Genomic DNA, 14,195 nt, shown 5'->3' on the forward strand with positions numbered 1-14,195 from the left:
TATATATATATAAATCAGGAACGCAGATAGAAAACGATACGCCACAAATTAGCGTACTTTTATTCATGTAATATTTTTTACGACAATGATATCTCAATATCTTTGTCTTCTAAAACATATTGGCATAAAGTCAATTATATCAACATATATATATTTATTGTACTAATGTTACCGAGGCTTTCTTCCAAATTTGTGTGCTCTCTTCTTGCAAAACGCGATCATCATAACTATTAGTCTCTTGGTGCACGATAAAAATTTCAGCTCAAAACTATGAGCAATTTCTTTTTAGTCTATCGCTTTTTCGCCCAACCAACATGACATGATCCGCCAAACATCTCTATACATCCCCACAGCAAATAGGAACCGATGTCTTTATTTACTGTTTCTCTTACGGCGGTTCTTATTACCGCAGAAAGCTGACTAAGCCATTCCTTTCTGGCGACCGGTGTTTACAAAAATCAACTTCACAAACTTGGCTGTTCAGTAGCTATCTATAATCCCGTAGATACTTTCCTCGTACGACCCATCGCCGGCGCTAATGTTGGTAGATACACTATATTTTTACTGTTTTTCTACTTCTCCAACCTAGATTCCGATTTCCTATTAATTCTTTCAATACTGACGGTTAAATCCATATATCGAATTCGTGCTGTATGTATGAGATCTCATTATTGCCACCTAGATTTCTCATCACCTAGTGTCTCCCATAGTAAAGAAAACATCAGCTTTCATTATACTAGATGAAATATATATACCAACGGTCCTGCGAGTGGATGAATGTGGAAACTTTGTTCTCCGCAATATTAACATACATCAGTTTTTTTTTTCTGACAAAGTTTGCGGTAGAGAAATGGCGGTATCACATCGTACGGACCTAGCTATTGAATATCCTGTTTGTTACAAGTTCAACCAAGACTGTCACCCTACGCTATATGAGACGATGGCTAGTACATACACGGCTCTTTTGCCACCATACATTCTACATGGGTAAAGCTGCTTTCAAAGTCAATTGATCAAGATTAGAAAATTATGGACGTCATTTTATTAACATATATATTTCAACTTCTTATATTATAAAAACGACACTCACCTCGTCTTGTGCTCATGTTGATACAGGCCCTCACTACAGGAATTCTTTTAGTGCGAATCTAAAAATTAAAAAACACCCGCCTCGAACAGGAATAAATTGGGTGCTAATTTCGTAAGTTACAAAGACAAGATATCGATTATTAAATCAATTATCGTTGCCTGTGACACAGTTCTGGCACTGGCCAATGATACACGACTGTTGCATCGGAAAATGATCTCTACTATTTTGATATTAACATATAAAAAATTAAATTTATTTGCTGTACCTTTTATCTCACAGTCTTTGCCCTTTACGAGTAATTTTTTATCGACAACTCTATGTTTACTGATTGTAGAAGCGGCCAATAACAGTAGCTGGTGATAACAACGTTATGACTCTTGTTTGCACGTCTTGAGACTGCAAGAAGCTACGTGGCGATTACGACAAACAAAATGAAAAATACAATTAGCACACCAAACACCTTGATCATCAACCACCGGTTGCCCGTCATCGACTGGAAATATTTAAGCAGTTCGGAATGTGCTGCCTCCACGCTGAGTGACGCGTTTTCAATGTTCGAATCGACTCGGACCATTATTTCTTCCTGTGAATTTTTTTATATTTAAATAGTTAATATCTTTCCTCATTTTTGTTTCAAGTTCAGTCAATATATTTCAAACAGTATCACCTATATGTACATAATCGGAGCATGAGATTAGCCTGCAAAAGCAATCAACTTTTTCATTTAAGTTCTTTGTCATTGTCCACGCACCTGCTCCTTGACCATATGGGCTAGCTGCTGGAAGATTCCTCCCAATTCGACTATGGTGCTTTCTATACTCTGCATCGCATCTGCCCTCTGCTGCAGGTATGAGTCTTGCTCATCGTGGAGTAGCAATTGAGTTTGGACGTTGCTGACAGCTTGCCAGCCGCTCCCTATGATTAGATAATGAATAACCAAAGTCACATTAGCTGGCGTACTACAAGAAGGCAACCGGCAACTAAATTGGTCTAGACTAAATCTTCTACAAGTTACAGTGAACCACACGATACGATACGATATGATATAGAATTAAACCTACCACCATCCATATTGATTGCCGTATTCTCGGCTCTCAGTAAAGCTGCTTCTTCATCCGCTACAAGCAACGAAGGCGTTGAAGCAGGTGCCGTCATCGAAGTTGGCGAAGAAAATTGATCTCTACGCGATTTCTGCTGTTTTAGATTTTCTGTTCGTACCTCCAGTACCTGGACGTCAGAAAGAAAACACTCGTTAAAACATGCTCTAGCTACAAAAGACCTTTTCTCTCTTTTGTCTTTAATAGAAAAAAGTCTTTGATAGACCTCTATACTAAAGGCACTTACGACAAAACTTAACCCACATAAAAGGGAAAAAAATATGTGCGTTTACCAAGCACTGGACCTGGTTCTTCGGGGCGTATTCAAATCGAACTTACAGTACAGAGGGTGGTTTGATTACCAACACGATAGTTATGTAACCGGAATATGCTAAGCTGTAGTAAAGAAGTTGACGATATAAAGATAATTGAGTTGTCCGGTTATAAAATTCGGTTTAAACCACGCAAAATCACACCTTGAAAAATCGAATACAGCAACTGAATATATTTACTTACTTGTCATTATACTAAAGTATGGCAGAATATACTTCAACTCAAAAATTGCATTGGATATACTAGTGATTATTTTATTGTCTGTCCCGCCTCACTATCTAGGACGAGTAGATTCTCACCTGTTTGAAGTCGTTCGACATTGACGCTAGTTTCGATTGCAATGAGACTACCACAGAATTTGAATGTGACGCCAAATGCCGACCAGTTGTTCCCGTAAGACCAGACGCCAGACCAGACTAAAAAATAAGTTATAAAGAATCATGATAGGTATTAGATGAGTCGAACACGACTGCGTAGAACTGAATTTACATATTTTTCCCCTATATAGTTTTATATTGAATAAAGGAATGTTATCCTAAAGGCGTCTGTAAATACTATAAACTGTGCTCCTATTAGTTCGTTCTAAACGATGCAATGTATTTGACAGTACATCTGTACCAAGACGCTAAAGCCATAGAACAAAAAAAAATGTAAGATATCGCAGGCTAGAAAAATATTTATACCTCGTTAAGCTGGGCTATTTGTTTGTTGAGTGACGAAAGATCTTGCTTGATAATGTAAGTCAGTTCTTGAATTTCATGAGGCCGATCATCAAAAATCGATTTTTTCTTTGCTAACAAAGCCAGCTTCTCAAGCTTAACGAATGTAGCCGTAATATCGCGACCAATCTGAGCAGAGGCCCTCATGAACAACGAATACTCCTGTAAACCTCGAATTCCTTTTCGGCGGTTGGCCAGGCCGGAGCCAGCCCTGACGCCATTCCCCTTGAAATAAAAACGCGTCAGAAAATTGTACATTGGACTCAACTTCAAGTATCTAGGCAACAAAGTATTAAAAAGTCTATTTCTACACTATACATCAAAATCTGGTTATATAAGTATGCGGAATTTAGCAAGTCACTCAAAGCACTCACTGCTTATGTAATGCTGCGGAATTTCAATAACACGTGTATGAACTCCGTTTTAGTTTCTAAATTCTAATTTCAACATAATGGCCTTATAAAGTGTATGATTCTTACCAAATAGTCACTTTTCGAATTTCGTCATTAATTGGATGGCCATCACCGTTCTCTACTACAAGCAGCTTCTTTTGCTAGAGCAGATTTAAATGCAGTTCGAAGTCACAGGACATTTGAGCGGAAATAATTATACGATATAAACTTGGGATTAATTTCTAGTTATTTATTAACGTAGATTTGGTTTACTGATTCGAACTAGGAACTCGTGTATTGCATACAAGCGGTCAGAGTCAATCTGAACTAACCATTCGGCTTTGCATCTGTTTGGCGGCATTGGCGAACTCAACAGAACGATCTCGAAAGGTCATGTTACTTGGAAGCAGATGCGTGTAGTTCTCGTCTCCGGGATCCAGAAGGCGGTCGAGGACCGACGGCCGACACTCCTCCTAAACAAATTGTAGTAAAACGTTTTTTATTTCAAAGTTAAAGCTCTACAGAGTATGATCAGCTGTGAATTCCAGTTCTGATCGATCGCTCACTTATGCTACGAATAAAAAACCTGAAGTGGTGTCACCAATTTCCTAGAGAAACAGCACTACCAGTATGTTTCGCCAGCTACCTAATCTAAAAAACCATACAAGGAGGAATTTGTACAATTTTCTGCGCACGGCACCTTCCAAACGTTTACACTGATCATTTTAATGAAGTATATCCTTAGTAAGTAATTCCTACGTGGAAGAGTTGTACGAATTTACGAGAATCGACAAACGATGACAAGTGGTTGTTTCAGGCTGTACATCAGTATATCAATTGTATTCACCCACCTCGGCTAGTTGAGCCGATAATTGTTGCAAGGGTTGATAGGTGTAAAACTGTTCAGGTATCCAACTGCTGACGGTCTTTAAATTCTGTTTGCGGTTGGTCAGCATCACATAACGTCAAGCGGCAAAAGCTTTATATCTGAAACACGTTCGGATCACAGATACCAAGCTAACAAGTTCACAGGGAGGTTCCGTAGGTATCCATACTGAGCGGATACGCGCCCTCGGATGGGCACGTATACATGTTATTGTTATGCTTTAAGGAGATATTTTAATACGTGAGACATTGCACTCATTCAGTATCATACAACGAATATCATTGAAGGATGAGCAGTAAACGTTAGACGCGCTATACACAAGCATTCTACCCGAAAGTAAATTCCCCGCGCCCTCGTGTTAGTTTCACATACCTATTATGCGGCACAAAGCACAACGTGCTTTGAAAAACACGGCTTAAAAGGCATTTAGTGTAAAATGTGCATCTACCGTGAACACTATTATAATCTTCCAAAATCAAAAGATATCACCCGAAACGGCGACGGAACTTGTCACTTATGTGCACTTAGTGTTTTAATTAGCATTTCACGTGGCAAGTTTCTTGGCGTTTACTCAGCCAGGTAAAATTATTCAGCAACAAGGTTTTCAGAGATGATCTGCGTTACATGTTCATATCTAACACCATTTTTTTTTAATCGACCTGGTTTCGTACTGATAAAATTATTATTCGAATATATCCGTTACCACTGCTTGTCCCGCAGGGTATAATATCCTCGCGGCTCGTTCGTTCATCCAAAACTTCCGTGTCGGTTATAATGCTCTCAGAGTTCGAATTTTCCTGGTGTCGTTTACATTCATATTAGCTGACATTCTGCATGAAAAAAAGTTTACACCAGATTAGTTAATTTGTCCGCAAGCTCGTAGCGATTGACTATGATTTTATTCTGACGTATAATTTACATATTTCGTACCGTTTTCGGTTTTTATAGTGAGTCTGAGGGCAACAGCTGCTGATATAGGCATGCGTTAATACACAGTTCGAAAAGACCCTTAGCTTAACAATCTAGTTGGTAAAGACTCGATATCCCTTGAGGTAGCACATATGCCGGGCTGATACAAGGAACTAGGTATTAAAAATTACACCACATTACCTCACTCACCTTTGAAATTCACTTTTCTTCATATTTCAGTTACAATTATATGCCGTTTCCTATCCTACCGAATTGCTGACGAAATTACAGTGCGACAAATGTAATACACATTTTTCATTAAGCACTACAAATTATAAATATAAATACATATATTATAAATAAAAATACCTACCTATCGAACATAACGTGCAGTACAGGTCTTGTTGCCATCACACCGATGCACCGATTATCCCTAAGAAAAATATCGCGAAACAGGATTCACTATGTGTATTAAGTGCTCACTAATTGTTTTACACACATCATTAAGATGATTTAGCGTTGTTGATTGCCAATGTGGCAGCTCAATTTCGAATCCGCAAGGTACAGTCGAACTAACAATAGGAGCTTAAGAAAATCTCTTCGACATGCTTTAGAAATAGGCTGGAAGCCAACCATAAAAAGAATTGTTTTGGAAATAGAACTATAAACATTTGTCGATCTTTATGACAATGCGATAAAAATATATATACATACACTCTGTGTTATCAGCAAGCTTCAGAGAACTTGTTTTTCTACTTGGTTCTACTGCTAATAAAATTTAAATCTGTATGTGAGATAATATGATCAGATTCGAATTGTTACGAGTTCGGATTCTTCATTGATAACAATAACATGAGGGCCCATAACTGACTTCATTTAACTGAAGACATAGAAATCCTATATTGAAACATCTAAATGACATTAACAAAACATCACGATACCAATAGGAAAGACCTATGACGTCAATGAAATAGGCCAATCATTCCGCACACTAAATTTCGAAAGGTCTCCATATACACTTTCATATTTCCAAAATTTGTTACATATTTTCATCGGTAAGAAATATACAACGTACAACCCACACTACATAAATAAACTGGTGAACCTGGTTTTCATTGCACTATCTTTGTGGGTTTTCACCTCCAAGTAGCATTCATATCAATGCAAAGAACGGTGCGGGCTGAATCCACAAGCGGTTGAACAATTTAAATTAGTACGTTAGCTTACACATCTTCTAAAAACAGTTCGACTGAAATGTCGACAAACGAATTCCGAGTCAAATCATGTGTAGACGCCCGTGATACAAATATTGTTCTAGCTTATGCATATCGTATCTTTTACACTGATTTTTTGATGTGGAATCGCTGAATGATAATGTTTGCTTATCACTTGTCAAATAAGACAAAACATTAGAATCGTATCGCTATATTCCAGACAACTATTCGAAAGCGCACTCCTGTCTACTAGGCTGACTAGGCTATCAGCCAAATTGTATTCGTTCTGATTTTGTTGATCGCCAACGACATGCTGCACTGCCCTTGCAGCCATTTCCATACAAAGAGAATCTTCCGTATCCATCTTCAGCCTCACTAGTTTGGTGACCCTCTGATGACTAACTATGAGTCCTATAGTGTCACAGCTGTTCCAGCTCTTCAGCTGCCACGTCAACCTCTTTCAATGAAAAAAAAAACCTTCATGTATGTGCATAGGCCGACTTACTGGGACGTAAATAGTTATCCGATTTGGTCATGTAACTACACTACAGAACCCGCGAGTCTAAAAGCACAATCACTCACACACAGCATTGCAGAATCCGCTTTCGCATAATATTTGTATTTTTCTATAGGCATTTACACGGTGATCACCAACGGAGTAGAACGCAGGGAATTCTTTCCGCATGCCGCTGACTATAGAAGCGGACCGAGCTCAACAAATCCCCATAACGACTCACTTGGCTCATGTGTCCAGTAAGCAAATGTTGAAGCCTTATCAAAGATCCACCAGGGGGCGCTGCCTATACCATAACTCACTACTGACATTGTGTATTTCACCAAGTTTTACGTCTAGAAAATCAGGTGTACGACAATATTAAACAATATTTGGTGGTAAAATTGTATATATTTATGTATAAGAAGCATAGGTTGAGTCTCGTCTGTGATAACTTTATGGCACTGTAAGCACAGAGTGGAGTATAATACATCAAATATCAATTCATATAGCTCTCCCGTTTTCAATGGACCTGATGTGAAAAAACCCACGTGCGCTTTCTGACTGCAAACAACATCGGCGGATAAACAAGTATTCGCTAGTACTTGGTTTCTGCTGTTCGGCAATCTTCATTGTGTTCACCATCCTGAGCAAGCCTTAAATAAATGCTACTGCTTAATTAGCGAAATTTATTATTTCATTGGTAACACAGACAAGCTTGTTCCTACAATGTACTACTGACAAAAGCTCTTCAACTCACTCGTTATAACCTGGGTATAGGAAACGTCGATGATAAGTTCCACAGGAAAACGTTTGCAATGACCCTATCACTTATTTAAGTAAGTAGAGTTTGGACCCATATCAATTAATTTTTTAAGTACAATTATTCTAATTGATTGGATATGAATAAGTATATATTGTTAGTACACACAGACTTTGGCAGACGTTGGTATTTAAATTGCATGCGCTTTTCGTCTATTTTCGTGTTACACAGATATACGCCTTTGTCATTTTCAGGTGTTTTGACGTCACTATATATGGCTTGTTATTGATGTCTTTTTCTAAAGATACGTCATGACATCAGACAAACGTGTTCATTCATTGAATGAGCTGGTGACCAATGCAACGAATGATGATGAGCCACCAACTAAAAGGTCTAGGTTCTTCAGGCCCTCAGAGAGAAGTATGGGCATTTCCGAATACGTTAACAAAAACCGAAAGACTTCATTTCGTGCTAAACTCAAGGCAAGGACGTTTGATTTTATAGTTAAAGAAATCGATCCGGTGGGAAATGTCGTCCAACTTACAACCCTTGAAAATCCTGTAAAGGAAGACGACACCGGCACGCAAGGTTAATATGCTTTAAATATATATCATATTAATATGATGTTATAGTAGTTTATCGTAGTTTATTACAGTAGATGTTACATTAGTTTATCGATCGTTTTAAATGTACTGTAAAAATAGAGTGAAAGTAGACCGATTAAATGTTTTCCGCTAATAGCTTTGTTCCTAATTATACTTCTGTAGTAAAAAGGAATTCATATATGAGTTGATCTCCGTAGACAAGGAGATCATTAAATTTAAAAAAAAAACAAGCAAACGTTACTTGTTTACTAATGAAAAGTCGTACCGGATCAGAAGCTTAAAAGAAAGAGGACATAAGTCAGAGTCTAAATAGCACGCATAAGTACAATTACCTTTTTTCTATGTGCAGCGCTTGAACCTACTGTGAAGGAGGAGTTAAATGCAATGGTAGAGTCAGAAGATATACTGGCCACGGTTAGAGTCAATGTGACAAATCTGACTAAGGGACAGCGAACTCAGGTGCACGTAGCTATCAGAAATGGATATCCCTCACTACAAAGTGAAACTAAGGATGAAGGTGCGCTGAATAAAGCAGAGAATAATGGACTTTATTTTTAGACAAAGTTTCATTTATTATCTACTTGAATATTTTATCTGCGGTGCTCTTTACATCTTTTCGTCATTTATGCTTCCTTCACCTAGTTCGTCGCTTATGGTTCAGTTTACTATAGAGTGATTTTGCGTTAATGCTATTTACTGTAGAACCGGTTTGCAAGCACACATAACGTACGCATTTGAGTTATTCCAGGTAATGTAAAGTTCATTGTTGTAACGAAGAAAAAAGCTCATAGAGGCGAACGACAGAGATATTATTGGCCTAATGGAAGACCTAATCACACTACGTTCGTATTATACAAGGTTAGCATAATGTTTTCAAGGTTCAGAACTCTACTGAAATTTGGTCTGCTTGCTTGTACAATAAGTATTTCCCTCGGTTGGTTCAAGCGAAAATGGTAAAGCCATTTGAAAGCATAGCATTTTGCGCAGCTTCATCGAGCACTAATGAAAACATGTATTTATTTTGATCTTTAGGATGTCCACTATCAAATCAACATTCGTATGTCCTCTGTGTTATAATCTAATGTTCTATCTGTTCTAATCTAACGCTTGACGACATTTCATTTTTTACTCAGGAAAATATCGACACCATGGAAGCGATAAACATCATCTCAGGACTGACGCGAACAAAACCGTCTGCGTTCGCCTATGCTGGCACGAAAGACAAGCGGGCCGTTACCTTGCAGCGGGTGTCTATCTACAGAATGAAGCCTGAGTATTTGCTCGGTAATAATCCACTTACCTTTGTAGTCCAATTTAATTAATTTTTCTACCGTTGTCTTAATAAAGGTTTTTTTTTATAAAGGATGACGTGCTTTGGTGCGTCCTTGTCAAATTCTGCTTGAAACTTCTACTTTATTTTTTAAGTCCGCATACAATTGTTGGAACTGAAACCTTCGATTTATATAATTTACAGGTATTAACAAGCGGTGTGAGAAGTTTAAAATTGGAAATGTGCACTTTGGAGAGAAGATGATTCAACTAGGCGAACTTAAAGGAAACAGATTCGTCCTCACTCTGAGGTAGGACAACAGAATTGTCCTTTAGGCATAGCTTAAGTTGAGACGTTGAAATTATCTAAAGACATTTTTTGTGTTACGATGACCAAATAGGAAATATGTTTCGTGTTATGTCGGTGGACGCTGTTGTGAAATTAGCAACATACCAAATAATTTTTTTGCATTAATTTTTATCTATACATAAATAAAGCATTGTTCGTTTATATGCGTCTTTAAGAAATCCTCACAGAACTATTCTTTGTGGGAGTTCAAATTAATTCCATCAATTTAGACTTATTATTATTATGAAAACTATTATTATATTTATAAATTATTGGATTCAACCGTTCATTCACCGGTAAAGAACTTCTGACTGAACAGTGAATATTGAATAGTTAGATAGTAATAATACTAAGACGAATAAAAATGAAAATCATAAATTTCTGATAGAGACGTAACCGGAGGAAGTGGCGAGGAAATCACAGAAGCTCTCGAGGTTCTCCGCTGCAAAGGTTTTATCAATTACTTCGGTCTTCAGAGATTTGGAACGACGAGTATACCCACACATGATATTGGTTAGCAGTCTTTTTCACATTGTCTTTTTTCCCCTTTTTTATCTGAAATTTCTGTTATTGTGTAATGTAGATATACTTTTTATTTATTAAGGTCATATCTAAGCGCGTTCATCGTAGATTTATGTTCGAGCTGCGTCATAACTTTTGTAGGGAAAACGCGTGGAAACGAGTGGACGCTCCAATACTCCCCACTGCCTTCAACCAGATACGACCGAAAACAGATCTAAGTCCTTTTTTAATTTTCAATTTGTTGGGTATCAATACGAGCCAACGGTAACATGTTTGACATTGTCTAATATTTTTGGGAAATACGTATTAGAAATGTATCGCTTTAAAATCCTTTTTAAACGGTCCAGTGTTTAATGCTGTATTTGTCTTAGGTAAAAAAATGTTGGCGAACGATATGGAAGCTGCTTGTGACCTTATTTTACGGCCTCGGTCTGGTGGACGGCCTCGACCCGATCTTGATGCCGCCAGAGTTCACTGGAAGAAAACGCGTGATGCGGCCGCTTCGCACGCGCTGCTCACGACTCGAGGATCTCAAAATTCTCCAGAAGGATACCTTCTAGCGGCGATCGCAAAGGACCCAGGGAACTATTATGTACCTGCTTAGCTTTATGTGCACTTGTTCCACCGTTCATACAACATATTTTTAAGACTTTCACAAAACTTAAGGACGAATGTTCCACTATCAAGTACACAGCATGCATGGCTTTGAAGATTTCATTTTTAGTTGGCCTTGTCGTAAAGTAATGAAGTTGTTTCTTTTAGTCTGCCCTGTTCGCTCTACAGAAGAATACCCGCCTCTTGTATATTCATGCCTACCAAAGTTATGTGTGGAATAGCGTCGTATCAAGGTGAGATAATTTATACTCGTGTTCTTCTTTTTCTTCAATTTTTTCTTCGCCCTTTTTTTCTTGCTTCTTTTGTCAGGAAACATAATAATTTAAGGGCATCCCTAAGCATGCATTTCGTAACCAACGTGTGCTGTTCTTAAGAGCACGATTAAATAGTAACTATATAATTTTAAATCACCAATTATAAAGTCAGAATAGAAAATAACATCGATAAATCAGCAAACTGTTACAACTAGATGTAGTGGTTTCTTACTTGTAAATTATATTCATGGCTATAGGCGTGTTGCACGGTATGGAATCGAGCTACTCGAGGGAGATCTGGTCCTCAGCGCGGATGTGAAAGATGATGGAGACCAAGCACCTATTCAGGTATAAGCCTTGCGGCCTCATAACTAAAACATAAGTATTTGCATGGCAGTAACTTTTAGCGTTTTGTTGTGCGTGGTACCGGACATTCTGAGCAAGTTTTAACTACATTGCTTAAGTTCATTAAAGTCTGGTTTCAATAGCAGGCATATGCAGTTATACTATATAGATAGCTAGTGCCACTGCAATCGGTGATAACGTAAAATATAGTTTCTTTGCTCGTAGTTCAGGGGTCTTTTTATTCGTGCCTGTCTTTATTTATAGGTGATAACAAAAGAAAATATGTCATTATTCAGCGTTTGGAATGTCGTACTGCCTTTACCAGGCTACGCGATGAAGTATCCACGGAACGAGCAGAGCGAGTGGTACACTGAGATTGTCAAAGCCGATGGTTTTCAAGGTCTCGATTGTTTTAACAGCAAAAATCGCTCATTTTCAATGCGGGGCAGTTATCGAAAAATCTTCTGTTTGCCCGGTGACCTTCAGTATGAGGTAGGACTTAGCAACAGCGATTATCAACATCCTGTAGAATACCATATTAGATACAGGCAATATAACGTAGCAATATCTAACTTTTTAAAATACTTACTTAGCGATTGAATTAGCGAACAGCGAGTTGTTAAGAAACGATACAATTGAATGATAATCGTGAAGTGTGTCAGAAATAATCAGGTGTATTAGACGATTACGATAGCATATCATGACTATATATATATGCACTGAAAGCCTTGAAATTCACATCGTTAAGTATCTAAAAATACACGTAGTGAAATGAATCCTTCTGTTTTGAAAATTTGCCGTAGATCAAAAAATATACCGACCCGAATCAGCCGTTGGTGAAAACCGATTGGGATATTATGTTGGAGTCGGATGAAAAGTTGCGAGCTGCCGAAGCAAAAAAGATCCAGGTGAGATTTCAATAAAGGCAAAAAAAGTCGACTTTTTTTTTTGCTTTTAAGCTCTTTGCATACAGTTACAGCAGAAATCTGTTTTGTTTTTGGGGTTCCAAAAGTCGGTATTTATCAGAAATCTATGCAAATGTGCGTAGATCTATCATGTACGCAAAACTTATTTTTCCACGGTTTCATTCCGGGAGCATCGTAATAATGCATCATCATAATCGTGCTATTAGATACGCTGTTTATACGATAGTAGCTTTTACGTCTGATTCAGATTAAGCACATGCGTCGCGAGTTGGAAAACGCTGAAAAGACAGAGAACGGAGAGGCTATTTTTGAGCCAAAAAGAAGAAAATCCACAAACGAAGAGGTCAAGAACAACGGTGTAGAGACTGCCGAAGAAGGGACAACCTCAAAAGCTGCCGAAGCGTCAGATGAAACGGCCAATGAACGGACAGCAGTTGTATTAGCATTCTCGCTACCGCCAGCGGCGTACGCCACCATGCTGTTGAGGGAGTTTTTGAGAAATGAAAGCGAAGAGGACTCTTGTCGTGTTGACAGTTCAACTGGAAAAAACGCGTATGAAGATGATGCCGAAGAAGATGATAAAAATCAAGAAAAGACCGGTGAGGAATGGAAGGACTGAATACTGAGGGGATGATAAATACGTTTCGATTTGTACTAATGTGGTTTAGAATCCGAATCGAGAGTTATTTTGAAAAAAGCTGCGAAGATACCTACGCGCGAACCGCAAACTGTTCGAGAGGAAAAGGAAGAGACACGGCGTTTACTTCGATGAGTTGAATGAATATGCACTTACTTATCTGGTTTGATCTTTAGTGGAGAGGGCTAGAGTATGCAGTTCATTACAAGCTGAAGGCAGCATTTATCGGGATAACCTCCTGTTAAGTTTGTGTATGACATATCCATAATAATTCATGACTGTTCAGTAAATATAAATAAATATTTCTATGTATATACCAAGAGAAAAATGAAATGAGTACGCTTACAAAAGCCTGTTAGGCAAATCAGTCAAGGTGACATAGGCAATTTTCTCACGTGCCTGCCTACTATTTTAAAGCCAAGGACATATGAATCCTAAGCTCGAATCTGAGTAGGCTTGTTTATTTCGTGCTTGGAGTTATTCGCTCAATAATTCCTGGAGTAGAGCTAGAAACATTTACTATAGTTAATTTGCTTTCAAACAGAATATGATCATCAAAATGGATTGCACAATAAATACCTAACGGCATTAAAATGCATTGGGGATATTTAGGGAGTTACTCTTGTCTGGATGTTTGTTGCAGTACATCGATGAGGCAACAGAACTTTTTTTTGGTAGCAAAATCAACTAGTAATGCCGCCTAATAGGCTTGCTAAAAGTATATTTCATACATCGTCATTGATCAGATATTACTGTCAAAAACTAAAGACACAAACA

The 14,195-nt window shown here is 38.0% G+C and overlaps 2 protein-coding genes across 8 annotated transcripts; one reads left to right on the forward strand and one right to left on the reverse strand.

The window, feature by feature from the left end:
• Positions 1 to 27: 27 nt before the first annotated feature.
• On the reverse strand, positions 28 to 7,362 carry Syx5 (syntaxin 5). Of its 5 annotated transcripts, none has more exons than XM_022808421.2 (10): positions 7,223 to 7,362; positions 5,800 to 5,859; positions 5,221 to 5,347; positions 4,483 to 4,618; positions 3,964 to 4,104; positions 3,204 to 3,464; positions 2,820 to 2,936; positions 2,152 to 2,317; positions 1,842 to 2,005; positions 28 to 1,673 (listed from the first exon to the last, which is right to left on the reverse strand). In XM_022808421.2, exons 4-10 carry the CDS (start codon positions 4,585 to 4,587, stop codon positions 1,497 to 1,499), a joined length of 1,131 nt encoding a protein of 376 aa, XP_022664156.1. In that variant the 5' UTR covers positions 4,588 to 4,618; positions 5,221 to 5,347; positions 5,800 to 5,859; positions 7,223 to 7,362; the 3' UTR covers positions 28 to 1,496. The 5 variants fall into 5 exon arrangements, with proteins under 5 accessions (XP_022664156.1, XP_022664155.1, XP_022664153.1 ...); XM_022808420.2 differs by having other exon boundaries at positions 5,189 to 5,347; positions 7,146 to 7,311; XM_022808418.2 differs by having other exon boundaries at positions 7,146 to 7,309.
• A 72-nt stretch (positions 7,363 to 7,434) lies between these two features.
• Positions 7,435 to 14,025, forward strand: Pus7 (pseudouridine synthase 7). Of its 3 annotated transcripts, none has more exons than XM_086989319.1 (13): positions 7,435 to 7,972; positions 8,151 to 8,484; positions 8,851 to 9,018; positions 9,250 to 9,359; positions 9,635 to 9,785; positions 9,976 to 10,081; positions 10,508 to 10,632; positions 11,013 to 11,233; positions 11,404 to 11,489; positions 11,768 to 11,858; positions 12,120 to 12,347; positions 12,659 to 12,763; positions 13,011 to 14,025. In XM_086989319.1, the coding sequence occupies exons 2-13, from the start codon at positions 8,208 to 8,210 to the stop codon at positions 13,398 to 13,400; spliced, it is 2,058 nt and encodes a 685-aa protein (XP_086845445.1). In that variant the 5' UTR covers positions 7,435 to 7,972; positions 8,151 to 8,207; the 3' UTR covers positions 13,401 to 14,025. The 3 variants fall into 3 exon arrangements, with proteins under 3 accessions (XP_086845445.1, XP_022662289.1, XP_086845446.1); XM_022806554.2 differs by having other exon boundaries at positions 13,029 to 14,025; XM_086989320.1 differs by lacking the exon at positions 8,851 to 9,018.
• Positions 14,026 to 14,195: the final 170 nt, after the last annotated feature.

Source organism: Varroa destructor, unplaced genomic scaffold, assembly GCF_002443255.2.
Source record: "Varroa destructor unplaced genomic scaffold, Vdes_3.0 BEIS01000005.1, whole genome shotgun sequence".
Taxonomy (NCBI): Eukaryota; Metazoa; Arthropoda; class Arachnida; order Mesostigmata; family Varroidae; genus Varroa; species Varroa destructor.